This window comes from Lithobates pipiens, unplaced genomic scaffold, assembly GCF_037356315.1.
Source record: "Lithobates pipiens isolate NorthernLeopardFrog02 unplaced genomic scaffold, aLitPip1_a1.2 Scaffold_8, whole genome shotgun sequence".
NCBI lineage: Eukaryota > Metazoa > Chordata > Amphibia > Anura > Ranidae > Lithobates > Lithobates pipiens.
Window position 1 is genome coordinate 390979764 of NW_027507903.1, and position 22831 is coordinate 391002594.

The 22831-nt window shown below is 41.9% G+C and overlaps 1 protein-coding gene across 4 annotated transcripts in view; it reads left to right on the forward strand.

The window, feature by feature from the left end:
- Positions 1 to 22149, forward strand: part of CAMLG (calcium modulating ligand) — a 158181-nt gene extending 136032 nt beyond the window's left edge. For all 4 annotated transcript variants that reach the window (XM_077473944.1, XM_077473945.1, XM_077473946.1 and 1 more), the window contains one exon: positions 19685 to 22149. In XM_077473944.1, coding sequence (XP_077330070.1) covers positions 19685 to 19876 — 192 coding nt within the window. In that variant the 3' untranslated portion in view covers positions 19877 to 22149. The remainder of the gene's footprint in view (positions 1 to 19684) is intronic.
- The last annotated feature ends 682 nt before the right edge of the window (positions 22150 to 22831 follow it).

The window sequence follows — 22831 nt, forward strand, 5'->3', positions numbered from 1 at the left end:
CCCGGGTCGGCAGGTAATCGTTCCCAGTCCGACAAAGTGCTGAACAAGCCTGCGAGCAAATCTGTTGCTGCCTGAAGGTTTTCCCCCCGCCCGACTCTCAGGTGGGGGGGTTGCCTTCGGGCGTTTACAGTACGGCGGACCTCCCTCCTTTCTGACCAGTGGGTCTGCTTACTGGTTTCGTCAGGCTACAAGATAGTTTCTTTCTTGTCCACCAAACAGATTTTTTCCCTCCAACCTTCATCATCTTCCGGCTCGTTGGGAGGTCCTGTTTGGGGCATTACAGGACCTGCTGCTGCGTGGAGTGATAGTACCTGTACCGACGCTGGAAAGGTTTCAGGGATTCTACTCCAATATGTTTGTAGTCCCAAGGAAGGAAGGGGTCTGTCTGGTCCTGGATCTCAAGGCCCTCAACGGCTTTGTGAAGATGCAGGGTGGAATCCGTTCAATTGGGGGTCTCTGGACTCCATCAGGGGGATTTGTTGGCATCTTCAGACATAAAGGATGCATACTTGCATGTCCCCATATGCGTCAGGCATCAGTGGTTTCTATAATTTTTGGTCGGGAACGAGCATTACCAATTTGCAGCTCTCCCCTTTGGCCTAGCGACAGCACCAGGGGTCTTCACCAAGGTGCTAGCCCCAATTCTGGCATTGCTAAGGCAACGAGGGATCACAATCGTGAGTTATCTGGAGGATCTCTGCCTCAGAATTAAGGGAGGATGTGGCAATCACCATACAGACTCTCCGGGAGTTTGGTAAGGTTTTGAACCTCCAGAAGTGGGTGTTGATGCCGACTCAGCACCTCTGGTTGATTCGAGACTCCTTAGAGGCGAGAGTTTTTCTCCCTTCGGACAAGCTGAAGACTCTTCAATCGGCGGTGCAGTTGTTGGTGTCCTGCCAGTGGTCGTTGCTGCGTTTCTGCATGCGAGTTCTGGGTCTAATGGTAGCCACTTTCGAGGCGGTATCGTATGCTCAATTCCATACTCAAGTCTTGCAGTAAGAGATCCTGTCCAAATGGGACAAATCTCTAACATCCCTGGAATGTCAAATTCGGGTGAGCCAGCTAGTAAGAGATTTCATTCTCTGGTAAGGTCTTCGGTCCGGGAAGTCGTTCCTTCCTCTTCATTGGACAGTGATCACAATGGACACCAGCCTGACTGGTTGGGGGGGAGGTCCCTGGGCGGACACTTCAGGCACATTGGTGGCTTCATGGGGGCATTATTGGCTGATTTATGCCCCCCCCCCCCACTCAGACTCCTATCTTGTCTGCTACGCAGAGTGGAAGCCAAGGGGATTCCAGTGATTCTGATTGTCCCAGATGGGCCTTGATGTCCTTGGTACGCCAACATAGTCAAAATGGTGGCGGATGTTCCTTGACAGCTGCCGATGCGGGAGGACCTTCTGTCGCAAGGTCCAATACTTCATATTGCTTTACAGTCGCTGGTTTTAACGGCATGGCTGTTGAAAGCTAGGTGCTAAGGGACTGAGGACTGTCGGCTTCGGTAATCTCCACTATGCTGAGGGCATGCAAGTCCCCTTCTCTGAAGATTTATCATCATACGTGGAAGGCCTACATCTCGATGTGTGAGGAGATGGGGTGGCATCCACGTACATATTCAGTTTCCAGGATCCTGCTGTTTTTGCAGCGAGGAGTGGATCAGAAACTTGCATTAAGCACCATTAAGGGGCAGATATCAGCTTTGGCTGTGTTTTTCAGCGACCCTTGGCGACTCATTCATTGGCGAGTACGTTTGTTCAGGGGGTTCGACGTGTGGCCCCTCCAGTTCGACCACCACTGCCTCCGTGGGATTTTAATCTGGTCCTCTCGGTGCTTCAGAAACCGCCATCTGAAAACATTAGGGAGATTCCCTTATTGACATTCTCTCAGAAAGTAGTCTTTTTAGTGGCTATTACATCTGCAAGAAGGGTTTCTGAGTTGGCGGCCTTGTCATGCAAGTCTCCCTACTTGATCCTCCACGAGGAGGAATCCTCCCACAGCCTTTGTTTCTTCCAAAAAGGTTGTTTCGGCCTTTCATCTAAATGAGGACATTGTGCTTCTGTCCTCGGCCGTCACACCCCAAAGAATTTGCTTTGCATTCTTTGGACGTGGTCCGGGCTCTGCGGGTGTATCTTCTACAGCTCCTTTTTGGAGGTTGGACTGCCTGTTTGTATTAGTGGCTGTTCTGAAGAAGGGCCTAGTGGTCTTGTTGGCCACCATTTCTAGGTGGATCAGACAGATCGTGGTTCAGGCATATGCCATAAGGAGGCGGCTGCCCCCTCCCTTTCCTGTCACGGCACATTCTACCAGGTGCCTCCTGGGCTTTCCGACATCAAGCGTCCATTTCCCAGGTGTGCAAGGCGGCGACGTGGTCGTCCGTTCACACTTTCACAAAATTTTACAGGGTTGATGTGAGCGCATCTGCGGATGTATGCATCTGCCGCAAGGTTTTGCAGGTGGCCGTTTAAGGTTTCAACTCCTCTATTGAGTTCTTTTTGTTATGGGTGGCGTTTTATTTTATTTCTGTTCCCACCCCTCCTTTTTGACATTGCTTGGGGACAACCCTAAGGTCAAGATTAAAGGCTCTGTGTCCGTCAATGAACGAAAGAGAAAATAAGATTTTTGTATTCACTGTAAAATCCTCTGAAGTTCATTGACAGACACAGCACCCTCCCCTCCTATTTATGTTTGTACTGCTTTTTGACAAACTGAGCTGCTAGTAGGAGAGTGAGGGGTTATAGCCAGTAGGACTGCCCCCTGGGCAGTACTGTACAGTTTTGCTGTTTTTTATGTGTTCTGCCTAGTCCTCTCCTGAAGGTGGCGATATAACCCTAAGGTCAAGATTAAAGGTGCTGTGTCCGTCAATTAACTTCAGAGAAAAGGATTTTACGGTGAGTACAAAAATACTATTTTTTTCACGGGACTGCGACATGGTGGCGGACAAATCTGACCCTTTTTGGGGACCAGTGACATTATTGCAGTGATCAGTGCTAAAAAAAAACAAATTGCACTGATCAATGTATAAATGACAGAGAAGGGGTTAACACTAGGGGGCGATCACGGAGTTAACTTTGTTCCCTGGGTGTGTTCTAACTGTGTGGGGTTTCGGTTTACTGGGAAAACCGAGATCGCTGTTCCTGATCACTAGGAACAGCAGATCTCAGTGTTGTCCCCTGTCAGAATGGGGATCCCTCTTGTTTTGATAGGCAGATCCCTGTTCTGCCTCTACCGCGGGTGGCTGGTGGACAGGCACGCTCCAACAGTACCACATGCACAGACTGACGTACAGGTACATCGGTTTACGCAGCCGAGCCACCTTGCCGCAGTATATATGTGAAAGGCGGTCAGCAATTGGTTGATTGACTTTGTTTTTAGCAGCCAAAATCGATATAGCGACCACATGGAAAAGCCCTGTCATAACCATTGCAATAGTAAAACAAAATCTCACATGGATCTTGTTGAATGAAAAAATTGTGAGTGTCCTTCGAGATAAACATTACATTTTTGACAAAATATGGTCCCTTTGGCTTGCTTACTTGCAGGTCCTGGGTGAATGAATCTAATCGCACAAATAAGTTAATGCAGGATCTCCGGACAGATCCATTTCTCTTTCTCTTCTTTTTCTCTTCTTAGCTCTTTCATTGTTTCCTTGACTCCTGCCAGCCTTGGCATCACGCTTTCTTAGCCTTTTTTATTTTGTTTTTCCTTTCTTTTTGAAGTTACTGATGTTTACATTTGAGGGCACGGAGTCTCTTCTATGGGACCATTACAATGCTTGGTAATTAGTAATACTTCGTAAACCATGATCACTGTACGTGGACTTTCCTACCTGGTGGGCCTACCTCCTGGGATTATGTTTTAAGGTGGTCTCAACCTCGAAACGTATGGTTGACCACCTTTCAGTGTTTATAATGTTCTTGTTGTGCTATACATGTTCTTACGCAAAACATGTTATTCCTGTCCACTTCTGTTGGGGGCCAAATGCTCACCTGTGAGCTTAGAGAAAACCTACCTAATTGCGAAGACTTTCTGTTCCATTTTCCCCACTTATGTACCATTTCTTGTCTATACACAGCATGCAAGGATTGTTCGCTGGTCTACACTTTGCTCTTGGTGTTTTTACTCAAAATTATTGAAACTGAAAAACCTGGGAAACGAGAAACCGTAATAACGCATAAAGAAAATAATGCCTAAAGGGTATTCCAAAGTTTCCAGTCACTACTAATCGGGGGGGGGGGGGCACTCTGCCCTCTGGCCAAGACCAAAGATGGATGGCAGTGAGCAGCGTGAGGTCCCAGTTAGGTGACATAACTTGAAAGAGTTGACCTATTGTGGGTAGGTGGTATGGCATCAGGTGGGATTCCAGCAGAGGACCCACCACAGGAAAGGCGCACACCTGTATCCTACATGGTCATAGCAATATACCACAGCAGCAGAAGGGGAGAGCCTAAAGGTTAACTGTAAAGGTCATAAAAGTCTGAGAAAGTCCCTCAGGGTGCCACTTGTGAAGAAAGTTGTGAGGCCAACCTAGAGGGGCCATCTCAGGGCCTATTTCGACCTCTGTGGTGTTCAAGTTGCCATGGCGAGGGAGGAGTGGGATCTCCGTGGAGGAACACCAGCGATTGGTAGTTGTAGTTGTGAAGAAGGAATTGGAGAGGCTGCACGTGCAGCATGAGAGTGCTCACCCAGTGCCATCTTGGATGATCCAGCGGTGCCTCAGTGGCACTCTGCAAAGTACACATCCAAAGAGCTGAAGCAATGCCGAGGGGTCTGCTGTGGCTGTGGGGATGTCTTCAGCTTAGGGGGCATATTGAATTATCCCCCAAACGGCTGTTGCGGGTGCGAGAAATGAAGCAGGTCTGATGGAGCTCCACAGGAACACTTCCTCAGGCTCATATGCGGCAACGCCCCCCAGTAGTGAACTTGGTGTTGAGTTATTATTTTTAAGGTCATCACAGAGGTCAAAAGGGCACTCTTTATATCTAGAGCAGTGATTCTTAACTCCTGTCCTCAGAACCCACTAACAGGCCAGGTTTGCAAGATAACTGACATGCAGGTAGGTTAATTGGCTTCTGTCCAAAATTGGCCTTAATATATGAATAGGGACCTTGGATTGTGGGCTCCTTGAGGGTAGGGACCGATGTGAGTGTGCAATGTACAGGGATAGGGACAAGTGTAGACACTCAGGTTGAACTGGATGGACTGGTGTCTTTATTCAATACTACGAACTATGAAACTGAATTACATCACAGGTTATGTCATTTGCTGCTCAGTGATTGCAGTATTCTAGTCTGCATTTCCCCAAGGTAATACTTAATATCTGGCTTGTTGGTGAGTCCTGAGGACAGGAGCTGAGAACCACTGATCTAGAGGAAAAGACATTTAATCACCAAATATGGAGAAACGTTTCTTCGCAGTAAGCTTTGAAAATGTGGAATGGACTCCCTCAAGAGCTGAATCTAACAGCCTCAGCAGATTGCTTTAACCACTTTCAGACCGGACCAATTTGCTGGTCAAAGACCAGACCACTTTTTGCGATTCGGCACTGCGTCGCTTTAACTGACAATTGCGCGGTCGTGCGACGTGGCTCCCAAACAAAAGTGACGTCCTTTTTTTCCCACAAATAGCTTTCTTTTGGTGGTATTTGATCACCCCTGCGGTTTTTATTTTTTGCGCTATAAACAAAAATAGAACGATAATTTAAAAAAAAACGCATTATTTTTTACTTTTTGTAATAATAAATATCCCCCAAAAATATATAAACATTTTTTTCCCTCAGTTTAGGCCGATACGTATTCTTCTACATATTTTTGGTAAAAAAAATCGCAATAAGCGATTATTAATTGGTTTGCGCAAAAGTTATAGCGTTTACAAAATAGGGATAGTTTTATAGCATTTTTATTAATAATTTTTTTTTTTTTTTTTTTTACTAGTAATGGCGGCGATCAGCGATTTTTATTGTGACTGCGACATTGTGGGGGACCCATCGGACATTTTTGACACATTTTTGGGACCATTGTCATTTATACAGTAATCACTACTATATAAATGCAGTGATTCCTGTGTAAATGACACTGGCAGTGAAAGGGTTAACCAGTGGGTGGCAGTGTAGGGGTTAAGTGTTCCTAGGGGTGTGTTACTAACTGTGGGGGGGTTGGGCTTTCATTTAGTGTACACTGATCTCTGCTCCAATCACATGGAGCAGAGATCAGCGTCACTAGTTGCTAGGCAGAATGGAAAAATGTTGTTTACACAGCATTTCCTCCATTCGGCCGCTCCGTGAGACGATCGCGGGGATGCCCGCGGCGATCGAGTCCGCGGGTCCCGCGACCGCACTCATGGGGGTCCCGACCAGCGCGGGAGCGCGCCGCCGCCGGCGCGCTCCCGATGGCACGGCGGCATCGAATATTGGACGTACCTGTACGCCAATATGCCTGCCCGTGCCATTCTGTCGACGTACATCGTCGTGCGCTGGTCGGGAAGTGGTTAAAAAAGGCCTGGATTGTTTCCTGAATGTACATAATAATATAACTGGATACTTACATTTATAGGAAAAGTTGATTGAGGGAATATCCGATTTGGCATCCGGGGGGGGGGTTCAGGAAGGAATTTTTTACCTTGCTGGAGCAAATTGGTTTATGCTTGTATTCTGAAATCGATCCCAGATCAGACAGTCTGACAAAAGCAGGTTTCTCTGAAACTCAGATTTCTTTGGAAGTCTTTCAGCACTTTTAGAACCCTAGATTTCCAGTGGCCAAAAAAGCTACAAGTCTGAGTTCTGATTGTTTTCTCTGTAGCCAAACAGCACATTTATAAATTGTGGAAAAAAGCAGCGCTAAATATAGTGGGAATACACAGATAACCACATGGTATTAAATGCAAAACACACTGTGCCCAGTGCTTATTAACTAATACACTGTGATCAAATAGTAAATAGATTGTAACAAAATAAATTATCACAAATTAAATGTAGCACCATGAATTGTAGCCTGAATAGTGAAAAAAACTAATTCAAAATAGCAACCTATATAAAAAAAATTACCCAGAGAAACTCAATAACTGCCCAAAAAAAAGGAATGAATAAATACATATTTCAAATTAAATAATACTGTGTCCATCTCTTAATCAAACAAGGTCCATCAAAGAGAAAATCTTCCAGTAAAGTCTGTAAATAATGCCCCAAAAATATTGAGCAACGAAAATAAAGTAAGTGATGACCAGTGACTCTTCGATAAAATAATCTTGAAAGCGCATTCCTCCACCACACCACAGTGTCTGTGACTCCTCTTATGTGATTAAACTCACCAGCTGAATATGCCTTACACTCGTGTGTTTGGCTGATATCGCTTTTCCCTCTTTACAGGGGTTAAGTGTGAGATCCCTAGATTCCAATTCAAGAGATAGCTGTAATTTCCTTGGCTGTCCCACACAAGCGCACTCATGCAAAAAAAGAGATTGCCTCCAATAGTGTAATAAAGTCTAAAAAACTTTTAATCACACATAAAAATCTCACTTCAATGCACTCACATGTAAAACTTAAGTAACACGTCAAAGGTAAACTTCACATAACTCCTATCAATCTGTTTACTGGATGGTCGCAGCGGACCCAGGATATGCGAGACACAGGTGTTCTCTCAGCACTCCTTATCCCCGCTCCCGCTATACACCGAGCGATATCAGGAGTTACACGTCCTCTGTCCCTCTTTATCTACCGCTCCCCCTATGCACCGATCGGTACAAGGTGTTCAGCATCCTGTGCTTGCTTCAAACGTTCGCCAAGTAGCCACGCCCCGACATGTTTCACTACAAAGTTGACTTATTAATGGGATTGGCTACTTGGGGGGCAAACTTTCTTTTATTTCCCCAGAATCTCCACCAGTGGGCTGAAAATGACTCCCGAGAATGCACATTTCCTGTGTCCCCATTCCATCAATGCACCAATATTTACAACTCAATGCAAAAGAGACAATAGTTCATACATAACTCATTGAAGATATCAAATATAACAGCGCACCATCAATCCAATTCAGAACACAATTAAACATCACACTAAAAAGCTTGTTGTGCATATATAAAAGATGAGTAATAGCTGAGATATCACAAAAGATCAGCCACCCAATACAGATCAATTTACATTGACCCATAAAGCACTGAATCTCTGTAATCCAACCCCGACTTCACTTCACTAGTATTATAATTTAAATATTACACTACTTTTATATATTGCATTTATATAGTAAAAGAGCTCAATCTAACACCTAGCAGATAATCTAATCATCATTCCTCATCTACATCCATACATATTTTTAAATTAATGCTTCTAACATGATATACCTATGGGAAAACCTATACCCAAGGTAATATATAAAGGGTGACTCTCAATCATCACTAATTCTATATACCCAAGGAGTATGAAATATATAAAAAATGTATACCTGCATATATAATATATGTACACATGCATATATATCAAATAAAACATTTTAAAATGTAATGAATGGTGATAGTAACTTCACCGTTATTAAAATAAAAATAGAAATAGAAATAAATATGAAAATTAAAAAAGAAAGAACTAAGAATAGAAGTAAAAATAAAAGAGTAAACTAACAATAGAAGTATAAATATAAATAAATAAGAAACTTTAAAAATGTAACACTAAAGATGCAAAATCTTAGAAAAATGAGAAATCAACAATTGCTAATGAATCAATTTAAATCTACCTCCATATTCATTCTTCTTGGAGAGAAACACTTCATCAAGAAAATCCATCTGGTCTCCCTCTGGAATAAGTCCCTGACCCGATTGGATCCTCTCCAAGAGGGATGAATACAATCAATGCCACAAAATTGAAGTAAGCTTGGATCCTGCTGATGATGTTCCTTGAAATGCAATGATACACTGGTATTGGAACTCTTTCCTGATGTTTGCTAGATGTTCAGAGATACTCACCCTTAACAACCACTTGGTGCGACCCACATAAAACATCCCACAAGGGCACCATAACAAGTATACCACATGTGTCATATTGCAAGTCATAAATTCCCTAATATCAAACCTTTCTCCTTCTCTATTTGTAATAGTGGTGATACCCCTATTAACATGACACACTGTCCTACAACAAATGCACCTCCTACATGCATAAAAACCTTTTAGATCACTGGAGATAGATTGCTTAATGGGTGGCTCAAGTATTTTTCTTACCACTCTATCACCAGGTCTGTAAATAAAATTTGGTCACTTTGGCAACACCTCACCAAGATATTTATCTCTGCAGAGAATATACCAATACTTACTAAAGATCTGTTCTATATCCTTGTATTGGTGGTGAAAATCCGACACAAATCACCACTGGTGCTGATCATTAGATGGTATACGGAAAAAATGAGCAGGAACATGTATAGGGAGAACTCGGAACAGGTATAAAATTTTAGGAGGTATTGACATTTTAATCACAGTGATTCTACCCATCCATGCTAACGGTAAAGAAGACCATTTTTTCATTAAGGCAGTTAGTTGAGTTCGCATGGGTGGATAATTTGTAGTGTATAAGTCAGCTGGATTAGCAGTTAATGAGATCCCTAAGTATGATATATGTTTTGTTGACCATTTAAATGGAAGGGAGTCTTGTAATTGTTTTTGTAATTCAGGTGATAATGAAATATTTAGGGCTTGTGATTTATGTTGGTTAATTTTGAGGCCATATAATTTACCGAATTTAGTATTTCAATGATGTTTGGGGCTTATAGAATGGGCGAGGTTAGAAATACTAAGACCTCATCTGCATACATACATAATTTGTGCTGGTGACCACCTAGTTCAAAGCCTTTTATATTTATATTGGATCTAATGAGTTGGGCTAGGGGTTCAATTGCTAAGGAGAATAGAAGAGGGGATAATGGGCAACCTTACCTGGTTTCTCTTTCAATGTGGAAGGGGTTGGAGTGGTAACCCAAGTAGGATACATAAGCTTTTGGATTTTGATAAAGAGAGGAAATCCATTTCAGGAACCATTCTCCAAATCCCCATCTATGAGGAATGGCAATAAGTTAAGACCATGACAAAGTGTCAAATGCCTTTTGTATGTCGATTTGAGAGGAAGCAAGCAGGGATTTTGCGAGTTCTGGCTATATGTGCTAGTAGGGTAGCACAACAAATGTTATCACCTCTTTGTCTGGAGGGAATGAAACCAGTTTGATCTTTTATGAATCAGTGTTCTGATAATTGGGTTAAGTCTGTTAGATGGGATCTTGGCTAATATTTTAATGTCTATGTTGAGTATTGAGATTGGCCTATAGTTAGACCATGACATGTCGTCGGTTTGTGGTTTAGGAATCATGGATATTGAAGCTAGTAAGCATTCCGTGTGACTGGAATATCCTTCTAAGAGAGAATTAAATGCGTTTTCAGAAGTGGGGATAGTAGTGTAGTAAAGTGTTTATAAAAGGTGGCTGAGAATCCATCAGGGCCTGGGCGTTTGTGCAGTTTTAAGGATTTAATTGCAGATGTGACTTCCAAATTTGTGATCTGTTTTATCGAAGTTTTCTTGTTGAGTAGCAGAAAGGAAGGGAAGTTGGATAGATTGTCTAAGCTTTTTGGGTCGAATGTATGTGTATTTTGGTATAAATCTTTGAATTTTCTGTGGAATTCATTTAGTATTTTCTGTGGATTACTAGAATGTGTTCTTGGTTAATTGTAGTCAAATTGTTTTTAGAATGTGGTCAGCTCAGCGTAGTGTTAATGCTAAGAATGTGATTGGTTTGTTTGCTTTCATATATAGTGTATGTTTTGTTTTGTGAAGAGTCTGTACCGCCGGGTCTGTCAAAAAGAGGTCCAGTTCTAACTTTGCTGCATCATAGGCTAGTTTAGTAGATTGAGAAGGCAAATTTTGGAACTCTTCAGAGGCTTTATAAAAAGTTTCCTCTAAATTGTTGTAAATTTGCTGTTTTAGTTTGCGGTGGTAAGATGCTTGGCTGATACAGACTCCTCTAATGGATGGTTTGAGAGCTTCCCATAATGTCAGTGGATATGTATCTGTTGGTAAATTATTTGCAATGTAATCTTGAATGGCTTTTTCAATTTTTAGACGATATGTTGGGCCAACTAATAAATTGTCTTTTATACTCCAGGATCGGTAATTAGGCCTTGGGATCAAGGATGAGAAGGTTTTACATTACTGCATTTGTGGTCTGACCATGCACATGGGATAATTAAGGAATTTTGTATTTTTGTGGTGAAGTGCCAAAGTGGACAAATTGGTGGTCTATATGAGAAAATGTTTTGTGGGGATGAGAATAAAATGTATATTGTCTTTTAGGATTTTGTTCACACCAAGACTCAATAAGAGCATGTTGATCAAGGAGCTGTGTGAAATTAAGGCGTTGAGGTTGTAGTGGTATAGGGGATTTGTCTAGAATTGGGTATATTACTTGATTTGAGTCCCCACACATCATGAGGGTACCCTTTTTATGTGATTCCACTACTGAGAACAGATGTGAGCGGAACAAAAGAGGATTTATATTGGGGGCGTAGTATGAAACTATGGTTATTTCATTGTCTTAACAGAAGACCAGTAATTATTATATAACATCCTTCAGGAGCCTTTATTTCCTTATGTAGAGGGGATAGTGTTATGGAATGCAATTAGCACTCTTTGTTTCGTAGAGGCCGTGGCCATATAGACTTGAGAATATTTGCGATTTATAAATTTAGGGGCGGATTGTGTTGAAAAATGCGTTTCCTGCAGACATATTACATGTGCAGAAAGTGACGAGAGAGTGAAAGGCTTTTGTTCTTTTTTTTTTTTTTTGTGGTGTGTTGAGACCCTGGACATTAAGAGTTAGTACGTTTACTAACGTAGACATTTTATAAAATGTGAATGAAATAATAAAAACCTCTTAAGTTATTGTCCAATAGGGTAGTACTCTAGAGCAAAAAATAAATAAAAAAAAAGGGTGGAGATAGGGAAGGATGGGGAAAAAAGATGAAGAGAGCTTTAAATAGAGTAAGTAGAGAAAGTAATTTCTGGTTTTAGATCTGTAGAAGAGAAGTTATGAAATATAGAGGAATGTAGCTCCTATGTGTGAAATATCACCAGCCATTGGGTACAAATAGTCCAAAGAGTGTCCGGGCAGTAAGTTCGGCTACTCGAGGATCAGATGAGAGGTGCAGTAGATTGTCTCCGGGACAAAGGCAGCCTCCTCAAAGGTTATACAAACAATTATAAAACAATACGAGTCACTAATAATACATTTGTTAGGAGTGTTTACCTGTAACTGCGTTGTTTCATACACTATAAGCAAAGGCAGTATATTAAACTTAATAAACCTAAAGAATGGTGTTAGTGCATTAAAGATAGGTAATCTGTGGAATATTACAATAAACTTAATAAACTTCTATATTTATGAATTTGTAAGGATAAAGCTCTCATCAGGGGAAAGATTGATCTTATCCTTTGAGATTACCTAGGATTTGTCACCATTAATTTAGTGACAATAAGTAAGAAGTTTCATATGTGCAATATCATCATAGAAGATTTCAGTCCATTTGTTCTTCAGGATTTGGTGGAGGTGATGCAAAACGGCTCCGCTTGTTGGTACTGGAGCGGGCTTATTGAATAGGATTTTCTTCAGTATTGGGTGAGTTTGATGATGCTCGACGTTTGGATCCTTCTGTTGTGTTTTCTGGAATTGTCAATCGAAGTTCATGGATTGCAGTTAGAAGGGCGTCAATTTTCTTGCAGGTGTATATGGTACCTTTTATGAGTGAATCGAAGAGCAAATGGAAAGCATCAATGATATGGGATGTGGTGGTATTGGAGTATCTGTAGTTGTGGTTTCATCTCTTTTCTCTTGAGGAGAGTCTGGAGTCTGGTCCTGGAATATTTGATAACAATGACCTTGAAAAGTCAATGCATCCTTATTACATGCTGCTTCCATTAGTTGCTCCTTTGTTCTGTAATTTTATTACAGTATCCCTGGGGGGACCATCTTCCTTTTTTGGGGGGCTAGAGTTTTATGGATTCTGTCAATCTCCAAGTGTTCAATGGAAATTGATGGAGCTAACTCCTGGTTTCTGGTATACCACGGAGTCGCAAGTTAGATCTCCTGGCTCTGTTTTCAAAATCTTCTAAGCGTGTGTAAACGGAAGGGCTTCTAACTCATCAGCATGAGTATTGGTGATATCATTTATTTCCTCCATTTTGTGTTCTAATATTAATGTGCGGCGCCCTACCTCACGAATTTCCCTTGTCAGTTTTTCAGTTATTGTGTCTGAGGTATTTTGGAGGGCTTTTTGTAAGACACGTTCGAACTGACTAAGAAGATCTGAGCCATTAGGGATATTCTGTAATTTTATTGGGGTCATTCTGAGTTCATGGTCAGAGTCAATATATTGTGAGGGAGAAGAGTTAGGGCCGGTTCACACAGCAGGCGAGGCGAGGCGTCTCCGACTTGCCTCGCCGCGACCTCAGCGGCGACTTGCAGATGACTTCTGTATAGAAGTCAATGCAAGTCGCCCCGAGGTCGCCCAAAAGTAGTACAGGAACCTTTTTTCTGAGTCGGAGCGACTCGAGTCGCTCCTCTCAGAACGGTTCCATTGTACAGAACGGGGGCGACTTGCGGGAGCGAGGCGAGGCGAGTCGTGTCGCCTCGCATCGCCCGCTGTGTGAACCGGCCCTAAGGGTTCCCTTTTTAATTTCTGCCTCTGAGGTAATGCAGAGCGGGAGGATTGTGCTGCTGCCATTTTAGAAGTGTTTTTAGTCAGGTTTTCTTTGCCCGATTGTTTAACTAGTTGCTAACCGCCGGCTGTCAAATGACGGCCAGGCGGCGCAGCTATTGTGGCGGGAGGCCGTCATATGACGGGCTCCCATTTAAACAGGGAATGCGTGCGATCATGCGAGCGCATCCCTGTTTCTTCGGTGGCGGTGTGTCACGGAGACACCGCTCACCACCTAAGGGGGAGAACAGCCATTGGTTATGGCTGTTTACCACGTGATCAGCCGTGATAAAGTCATGGGCGATCACAGATGATCACACCCCGACTGTGCACGGTGCATGCGTGCGATAGTGAGCGCGTGCACGTCGACGGCGTGTTCCCCGGGAACACTGCTTGTCACAGACGCTGGTAAACAGCCATTGGCCGGCTCTTTACCCACGTGATCGGCTGTGATCCTTTCACAGCCGATCACTAAAATGTAAACAAACCGCGGTAACGAGATGTTACCGGGTTCTCCTCCTCACACACCGATCGTGTCGTTACCGCCTACAGTACACATCAAGCACACTGATTGCCCTCCCCCCCCCCCCCAATAAAGAGGACCTGTCACCAACCCTCATAGTACCTGTCAATCACAGTCCATCAGAGTACCCGTCACAGTCCATCAGAGTACCCGTCACAGTCCATCAGAGTACCCGTCACAGTCCATCAGAGTACCCGTCACAGTCCATCAGAGTACCCGTCACAGTCCATCGGGGTACCCGTCACAGTCCATCGGGGTACCCGTCACAGTCCATCGGGGTACCCGTCACAGTCCATCGGGGTACCCGTCACGGCCCATCGGGGTACCCGAGTAGCTGTCGCGGCCCATCGGGGTACCCGAGTAGCTGTCGCGGCCCATCGGGGTACCCGAGTAGCTGTCGCGGCCCATCGGGGTACCCGAGTAGCTGTCGCGGCCCATCGGGGTACCCGAGTAGCTGTCGCGGCCCATCGGGGTACCCGAGTAGCTGTCGCGGCCCATCGGGGTACCCGAGTAGCTGTCGCGGCCCATCGGGGTACCCGAGTAGCTGTCGCGGCCCATCGGGGTACCCAAGTAGCTGTCGCGGCCCATCCGAGTACCCAAGTACCTGTCCCAGTCTATCTGAGTACCTGTGCACTTGTGCCAGTCCATCAGAGTACCCAAGTACCTGTCCCAGTCTATCTGAGTACCTGTGCACTTGTGCCAGTCCATCAGAGTACCTGTCACCAGGCCATCAGAGTACCCGAGTACCTATTTGCAGCCCATGTCTCATAGAATATATGTTGGGGTGTTTGCTTTCCAAAATGGGGTCATTTTGTGGGTAATTTCACTGTCCTGGTGGACCAGGACCTTCAAAAGTGTGATAGGTAGGAATGAAATGAGATGTGTCATTTATGCTCCTAGAACGCCTGAACATACTACTTCAATGTTCGGCCTCTCTATGTGGCCAGGCTGTGTAAAAGTCCTACACATGTGGTATCGCCATACTCTGGAAGAGTAGCAGAATGTATTTTGGGGTGTAATTTTTGCTATATACATGCTATGTGTTAGAAATATCTTATAAATTGACAATTTTGTGTAAAAAAAAAAGTGTGTTAATTTTTTTTCCACATATTTCAAAAACTTCTGGAAAAAAATTAACCATTCAAAAGACTCATTATGCCTCACAGATTATGCGTTGGGGTGTTTGCTTTCCAAAATGGGGTCATTTTATGAGAAATTCAATTGTCCTGGTACTCCAGGGCCTTCAAAAGTGTAATAGGTGGTTGAGAAATGAGATGCGTCATTTTTGCTCGTGGAATGTCTGAAGGTACTACTTCAATGTTGGTGCTCTGTATGTGGCCAGGCTGTGTAAAAGTCTCACACATGTGGTATCGCCATACTCTGGAAGAGTAGCAGAATGTATTTTGGGGTGTAATTTGTTGTATGCATATGCTGTGTGTGAGAAATAATATGACAATTTTGTAAAAAATAATAATAAAAATCTTCATTTTGCAAAGAATTGTGGGAAAAAATTACAACTTAAAAAAACTCACCATGCTACTTACTTAATACCTTGGAATGTCTAATTTGTTAGTGTCTCAAGAAATGAGATACACCTGATGTACTGAAGGCCTGATCAGAAGTGATCAATTTTCAGTGATTGGCACCATAGTTTGTAGACTCTATAACTTTCACAAAGACCAAATAATATATACTAATGTGGGTTATTTTTACCAAAGATAGGTAGCAGTATAAATTTTGGCCAAAATTTATGAAGAAAAATTACTAATTGGCAAAAATTTATGACAGAAACAAAGAAAAAGGCATTTTTTTCACAAAATGTACGTATTATTTTATTTATAGCACAAAAAAAAACCCCCCCACTAGTGATTAAATACCACTAAAAGAAAGCTCTATTTGTGTGGAAAAAAGGACGCAAGTTTCATATGGATACAGTGTTGGATGACTGAGTAATTGTCATTCAAACTGTGAGAGCGCTGAAAGCTGAAAATTGGTCTGGTCAGGAAGGGGGTGTAAGTGCACTGTATTGAGGTGGTTAAGCTTTGTCTTTTTCCCATTAAACATTATATGTGCTTGTGCCCTGCAGGCTAAATAGTAGGCAGGTTACTGTGGAGATTCAGTATTCCTCCGTGACTGGAGGAGAGAAGGCTGCTTTTGTCCCGGTGACAGTGGAGCTCTAAGCATCCATGTCTGCTCAGCAGCTTCGCTTAGCTCCTCCCCATAAATATATTTTTCATACTCCTTGGGTATATAGAATTGGTGATAATTGCTTGAGAGTCACCCTTTATATGATATTACCTTGAGTATATGTTTTCCCATACCGTAGGTATATCATGTTGTTAGAAGCATTAATTTACAAATATGGATGAGATGAGGAATGATAGATTATCTGCTAGGTGTTAGATTGAGCTCTTTTACTATATAAATGCAATATATAAAAGTAGTGTAATATTTAAATTATAATACTAGTGAAGTCGGGGTTGGATTACAGAGATTCAGCGCTATATGGGTCAGTGTAAATTGATCTGTGTTGGGTGGCTGATCTTTTGTGATTTCTCAGCTATTACTCACCTTTTATATATGCACAACAAGCTTTTTAGTGTGATGTTTAATTGTGTTCTGAATTGGATTGATGGTGCGCTGTTATATTTGACATCTTCAATGAGTTATGTATGAACTATTGTCTCTTACGCATTGAGTTGTAAATACTGGCGCATTGATGGAATGGGGACACAGGAAATGCGCATGCGCGGGAGTCATTTTCAGCCCACTGGTGGAGCTTCTGGGGAAATTAAAGAAAGTTTGCCCTGCCAAGTAGCCAATCCCATGAATAAGTAAACTTTTTGATGCAGCATATTGGGGCGTGGCTACTTGGCGAACGTTTGAAGCAAGCACAGGACGCTGAACACATTGTACCGATCGGGGCATAGCAGGAGCGGAGATAAGGAGGGACACAGGACGTTGAACTCCTTTTATATCGCTCGGTGAATAGCGGGATCGAGATAAGGAGTGGTGAGAGAACTTCTGATTGTCTCGCATATCCTGGGTCCGCCGTGACCATCCATGTTCCAGTAAACAGATTTATAGAGTTATGTGAAGTTTACTTTTGGCGTGTTACTTAAGTTTTACATGTGAGTGCATTGAAGTGAGATTTTTATGTGTGATTAAACATTTTTTTGACTTTATTATAGGGCTGCAACTAACTATTATTTTCATAATCGATTAGTTGGCCAATTATTGTTTCGATTAATCGGTTAATAACCTTAAAAAAAAAAAAAAAAAAAAAAAAAAGTGGGTCAAATTTGACGTTCATTTTCAACCACAGTGATGGGAAAATTTGGAAATAGAAAACTTCTTGATCAAAGGAATTTTCAGACAGTGTATGTGATTTTTGTCAGAAATGAAGGGAAAATTTCAAACAAAATTCATTCAGCGAATGTACAAAGATTTTTCATCTGAATATTCTCACCTAGAAATTGATCCATGAGGCCAGGATAAGGCTCAGTACACACCTATGCAGTTTTTGCTTTTGATCTGTTTCTGCAGTGCTTTTTGCTGTGCGTTTTGATTTTTGCGCTCGTGGTTTTACTGCAATTTGCGTTTTTTTTGGGCAGATTATAAAACACAAATTGCTGCAAAAACGCATTATATTCTTTTCTGCAGCTTCTCCATTGAAGTATATTGAACCAAAAAACACAGTTTTGCGTTAAGTCCCTGACCCTTTCCAAATATGCAGCGGCTGAAAAAAGCACAGATATGAACGTGTCCCATAGGAAACCATGTAAATGAACTGTAGTGCGTTTCTGCAAAAAGCACCAAGAAACATATAGATGAGAACCAGGCCTAAGATGTGTAGTAACATAATGGGGTTAAAATTAGCCCTTTATATTACAAAAAAGCAGATAATCACTGGTAATCAAGGGGGTTCATTTTTTTACCGTAGAACAGTGAAAGTAATATTTACAGTAGTGATTATATTTTTGTACTATAAAGGGCTCATTATTTTTTTTTGATCGGCCAGTAACACAAGGGGGTTAATCGATTATGAAAATAGTAATCAATTAATTTCATAATCGATTAGTTGTCGATTAATCGATTAGTTGTTTCAGCCCTACTTTATTACACTATTGGAGGCGATCTCTTTTTTTGCATGAGCGTACTTGTGTGAACGGCCAAGGAAATTACAGCTATCACTTGAACTGGAATCTAGAGATCTCCCACTTAACCCCTGTAAAGAGGGAAACATGATATCAGCCAAACACAAGAGTATAAGGCATATTCAGCTGGTGAGTTTAATCGCATAAGGGGAGTGAAGTCGCAGACACTGTGGTGTGGTGGATGCGCTTGCAAGATTATTTTATCGAAGAGTCACTGGTCATCACTTTTTTATTTATTTTCGTTGCTCAATATTTTTGGGGCATTATTTACAGACTTTACTGGAAGGTTTTCACTTTGATGGACCTTGTTTGATTAAAAGATGGACACTGTGTTATTTAATTTGAAATATTTATTTATTCATTCCTTCTTTTTGGGCAGTTATTGAGTTTCACTGGGTAATTTTTTATATAGGTTGCTATTTTGAATTTGTTTTTTTCACTGTTTATTTGGCTACAATTCATGGTGCTACATTTAATTTGTGATAATTTATTTTGTTACAATCTATTTACGATTTGATCACTGTGTATTCGTTAAGTACTGGGCACATAGTGTGTTTTGCATTTAATACCACGTGGTTATCTGTGTATTCACACTATATTTAGCGCTGCTTTTTTCCACAATTTAGAAAGGAAATACTGTACATAATTTATTCTTTATATAGTAGCGGCTTAGGTTAAGTGTTTCACTTTTATAGTATAATTAAGCGGTGATACACAGTTGTGAGGGATAGTGTGTGTATGATTGTTTTAGCACATTTATAAAGCAGTGAATTTGATACTTGCCTAACATGTACTGCAAATTTGTGGAGGCACTGGGGACTTTCATGGCACCACTAGTATTCTCAATACTATATGGAATTTAAAATCATATTTTATTACACAAAGTTACATATAGCGTTGTGAATACTAGTGGTACCATGAAAGTCCCCAGTGCCTCCAAAAACATTTTATTTCCAGTATTGAAACTTTTGGGACGCAGGTACATTATTATTACATTATGTGGAATTTTAGCACATTTAACTAATATTCACTGCAATTGAATCTTGTAGGTGTTTTAAATGACAGTGCATTCATTGTTTTTAACCATCTAATATGTCCACTTCTGTGGTTCTACTGCTGATATATAATGTTTATTCTTATACATTTATTTTATCTTGTATTGTATTTTTATTGGATCTAGTGGAGTCCAAATTTTGTAGCTGTAATTGATTGTATGCCAATGTGATAAAAAAGATTAAAGCTTCATGTGAAATCAGATGCTAATTGTAAGCATTTAATTGTTTTATTTTTTTAGGGGGAGAAAAAAACGAAGACCACTGTCCTCACTGCTGCACTTTTATTGTCTGGGATTCCATCTGAGCTGATCAGTCGCTCCCTGGATACATACAGCAAGATGGCAGATGTTTTTACAGACCTCTGTGTTTACTTCTTCATCTTTATTTTTTGCCATGAATTACTTTTATTTTTTGGCTCAGAAGACCCATGACTGTTCATTATTCCTTAGACTGTGAATCTTTCTGGCCTTACTGCCTGATTGTTAGTAACTTGCCAGGAGCTCTAGATCATAAGCTACATAGCTATTTTAAGTCCAAAACTAGGAGAGACACTGGTGCCTAAATCAATTATTTAACCTAATAATGTTAGGAAATTTTCTGTTTCATTTGTCTCGTAAGGGCCGGTTCACACAGCGAGGCGAGGCGTCTCCGACTTGCCTCGCCGCGACCTGCGGGGATCTCAGCGGCGACTTGCAGAGGACTTCTGTATACAAGTCAATGCAAGTCGCCCCCGAAGTCGCCCAGAAGTAGTACAGGAACCTTTTTTCTGAGTCGGAGCGACTCGAGTCGCTCCTCTCAGAACGGTTCCATAGTACTGAATGGGGGCGACTTGCGAGGCGAGGCGAGCCGTGTCGCCTCGCATCGCATCGCTGTGTGAATCGGCCCTAACAGTTTTTAGTGGTTTGTTTATAAACAGCCCTGTACTGGAAATTCTTGTTCAACATATCAATATCCTATCAAAAGGGAACTACAATAATACCCTAGTTTCTACCATACATGTAATGCAATGTGCTTTATATTGTTCTATCATCATTTTCTTGTTTGTTTATGGGATGATTTGTTTTGTTTTTTTTGTTAAGGTTTTATGCAGGTTCACATAAGTTTAAAACCACTTCAGCCAATATTTATTTTTATTTTTTTGAGATAAATTGGGGAAGAGTGTAGAGACACAGTTTGGGAGTTTTATTACAGTTTGTGCCTCTAATCAGGAGACTTCACTTCTTGTCAGGACACAAAACAAAACAAAAAAACAACATTTTAAGAGCAAGGAAAGGTTACATGTGACAAATTTGTGTTGCTGTCTGTGCCTTTCTTTCCCTGTGATATTGGTACACTCGACTTGTTCGGGCATCACAGGAACAGAAATTGATGGAGGATATACCCAGGAAGGAATTGAAAACTAAACGTAAATTCTTACCCACTCAGTAAAAGAAAAAAAAGTTCAGCTTTAATAGAATGCATGATCAGCAGTTCACTAAAATAACATTTCCCAGAGTTTGTAAAATAAAGCTGCCACTACAAGTTATGTTTTTTTTTTACTCGGTTATCCTGAATGTAAACACTTCTAAAAATATAAAAACCGAGAAGCAGTGGTGATTTGCTTAATGTAGAGGTCCACCCTAAAGTGGACCTTCCGCTCATTGGAATCCTCCCCCCCTCCGGCGCCACAATTGGCACCTTTCAGGGGGGAGGGGGGTGCAGGTACCTGTACAGTACAGGTATCTGCACCCACTTCCGGGATAGCTCTCTGCGGAAAGGGGCGTAGATTACGCCCCTTTCCGAAAGTCCCCCGCTGCCTGCTGGGAAACACACAGATCCCAGAGGCAGCAGGTCCATCCTTATTGCGCAGCGCGACTCGCGCATGCGCAGTAGGGAACCGGGAAATGAAGCCGAAAGGCTCCACTTCCTGATTCCCATACCCAAGATGGCGGCGGCAGCACCCGAGAGACGATCGAGAGAACGGCTTCGGGTGCCGACATCGTGGGCGCGCTGGACAGGTAAGTGTCACTTTTTTAAAAGTCAGCAGCTGCAGTATTTGTAGCTGCTGGCTTTAAAAAAAAAAAAAAAAAAAAAAAAACGCCGACTCCCGGAGGACTCCCGCTTTAAGAAAATATTCCTTTTAAATGATTCTACTTTTTATTGATCATGTACCTAAATCCAGCATATATAGATGTGTATGATTTGTAGAAGCAATGTTCATGAGCATGATGTTGTTATAAGTGAATGTACATGTAATTTCTGGGTAATTTTTTTTTCATGAAACAAGTATAATATTTCAAAAGTACCAAAGGCAACCTTTAAAACAGGTGGTGTTTGCAAATGTATATTTGTTTTTTTCTTCAGCCATGAGAGAATAGTTGATTTTTTGGAGGTGACTTTATCTCAAGGTCATTAGTACTGATTGTTGGTGTAAATAATACTATGGTTTCCCATAAAAGGCATAGGTCAAGCTGAGAGCAGTGGCAGGTAAGACATTTTCCTGTCATATATCATATAAAGATTCAGTGTGGGGTTTCTTCAAATTCAACCAGTGGGATAAATTTAGTACATGTAGTAACATTCATTGATGCTATTAATTCTTGGGGAAATAGATGAATACTGATTGCATGATATTCCAATGCATTTGAAACCTATGTGTACAATAAGAACTTTTGTTAGCAGAAATCATATATTAAAAACAAATGATGACCTTGCACATCCTAAATATGCCAAGGGTTGTGTACATTAACTATTGTGACCATCTTAACCACTTGCTGACAGCACATATTACTGCGGGCGGCCGCCACAGACACGTATATGTACATGATCCAGCCTGTTCCGGGTTAGAGGCATGCATCACACCAACCCTGCAGATTGCAGATCCCAGTACTCAGCCGCCGGGATAATGTGATCGCAATGTCAACAAAGCTGTCATGAATGAATTTCTTTCATAACAGCTGTGTTTCCTATTGACTGATGCTGTGATTGGCCCACAGCTGTCACATGGTACCTGGGCCAATCACCGCACACTGTACCATTTGATTAGCTGTATCCAATTACAGATCGATGGTAATCACAGCTGTAATGAATGTAACCTATTCATGACAGTTCAAAACATTTGCTTTTAGGCCTCATTCATACCAGGTGGATCCACTCGCACCGCTGAGCCGGCTGATGACAGGTGCCTCTCTGCTCACTGAGTGGGGAGGGGCTTGTCTAGCGCCGCTGCTTGCAATGGAGAGATCAGACGAAAACAGCATGTCTGTTTTCATCAGATCTCATCCTATCTACCAGTGACGGATGCGAACGTAGGGCTATCCGTCTGATTTTGATCGGACTGGGTCAGATGTCGGCGGACATGTCGCCGCTGACATCCGTTGCTCCATAGACTAACGTGGAGTGCCCGT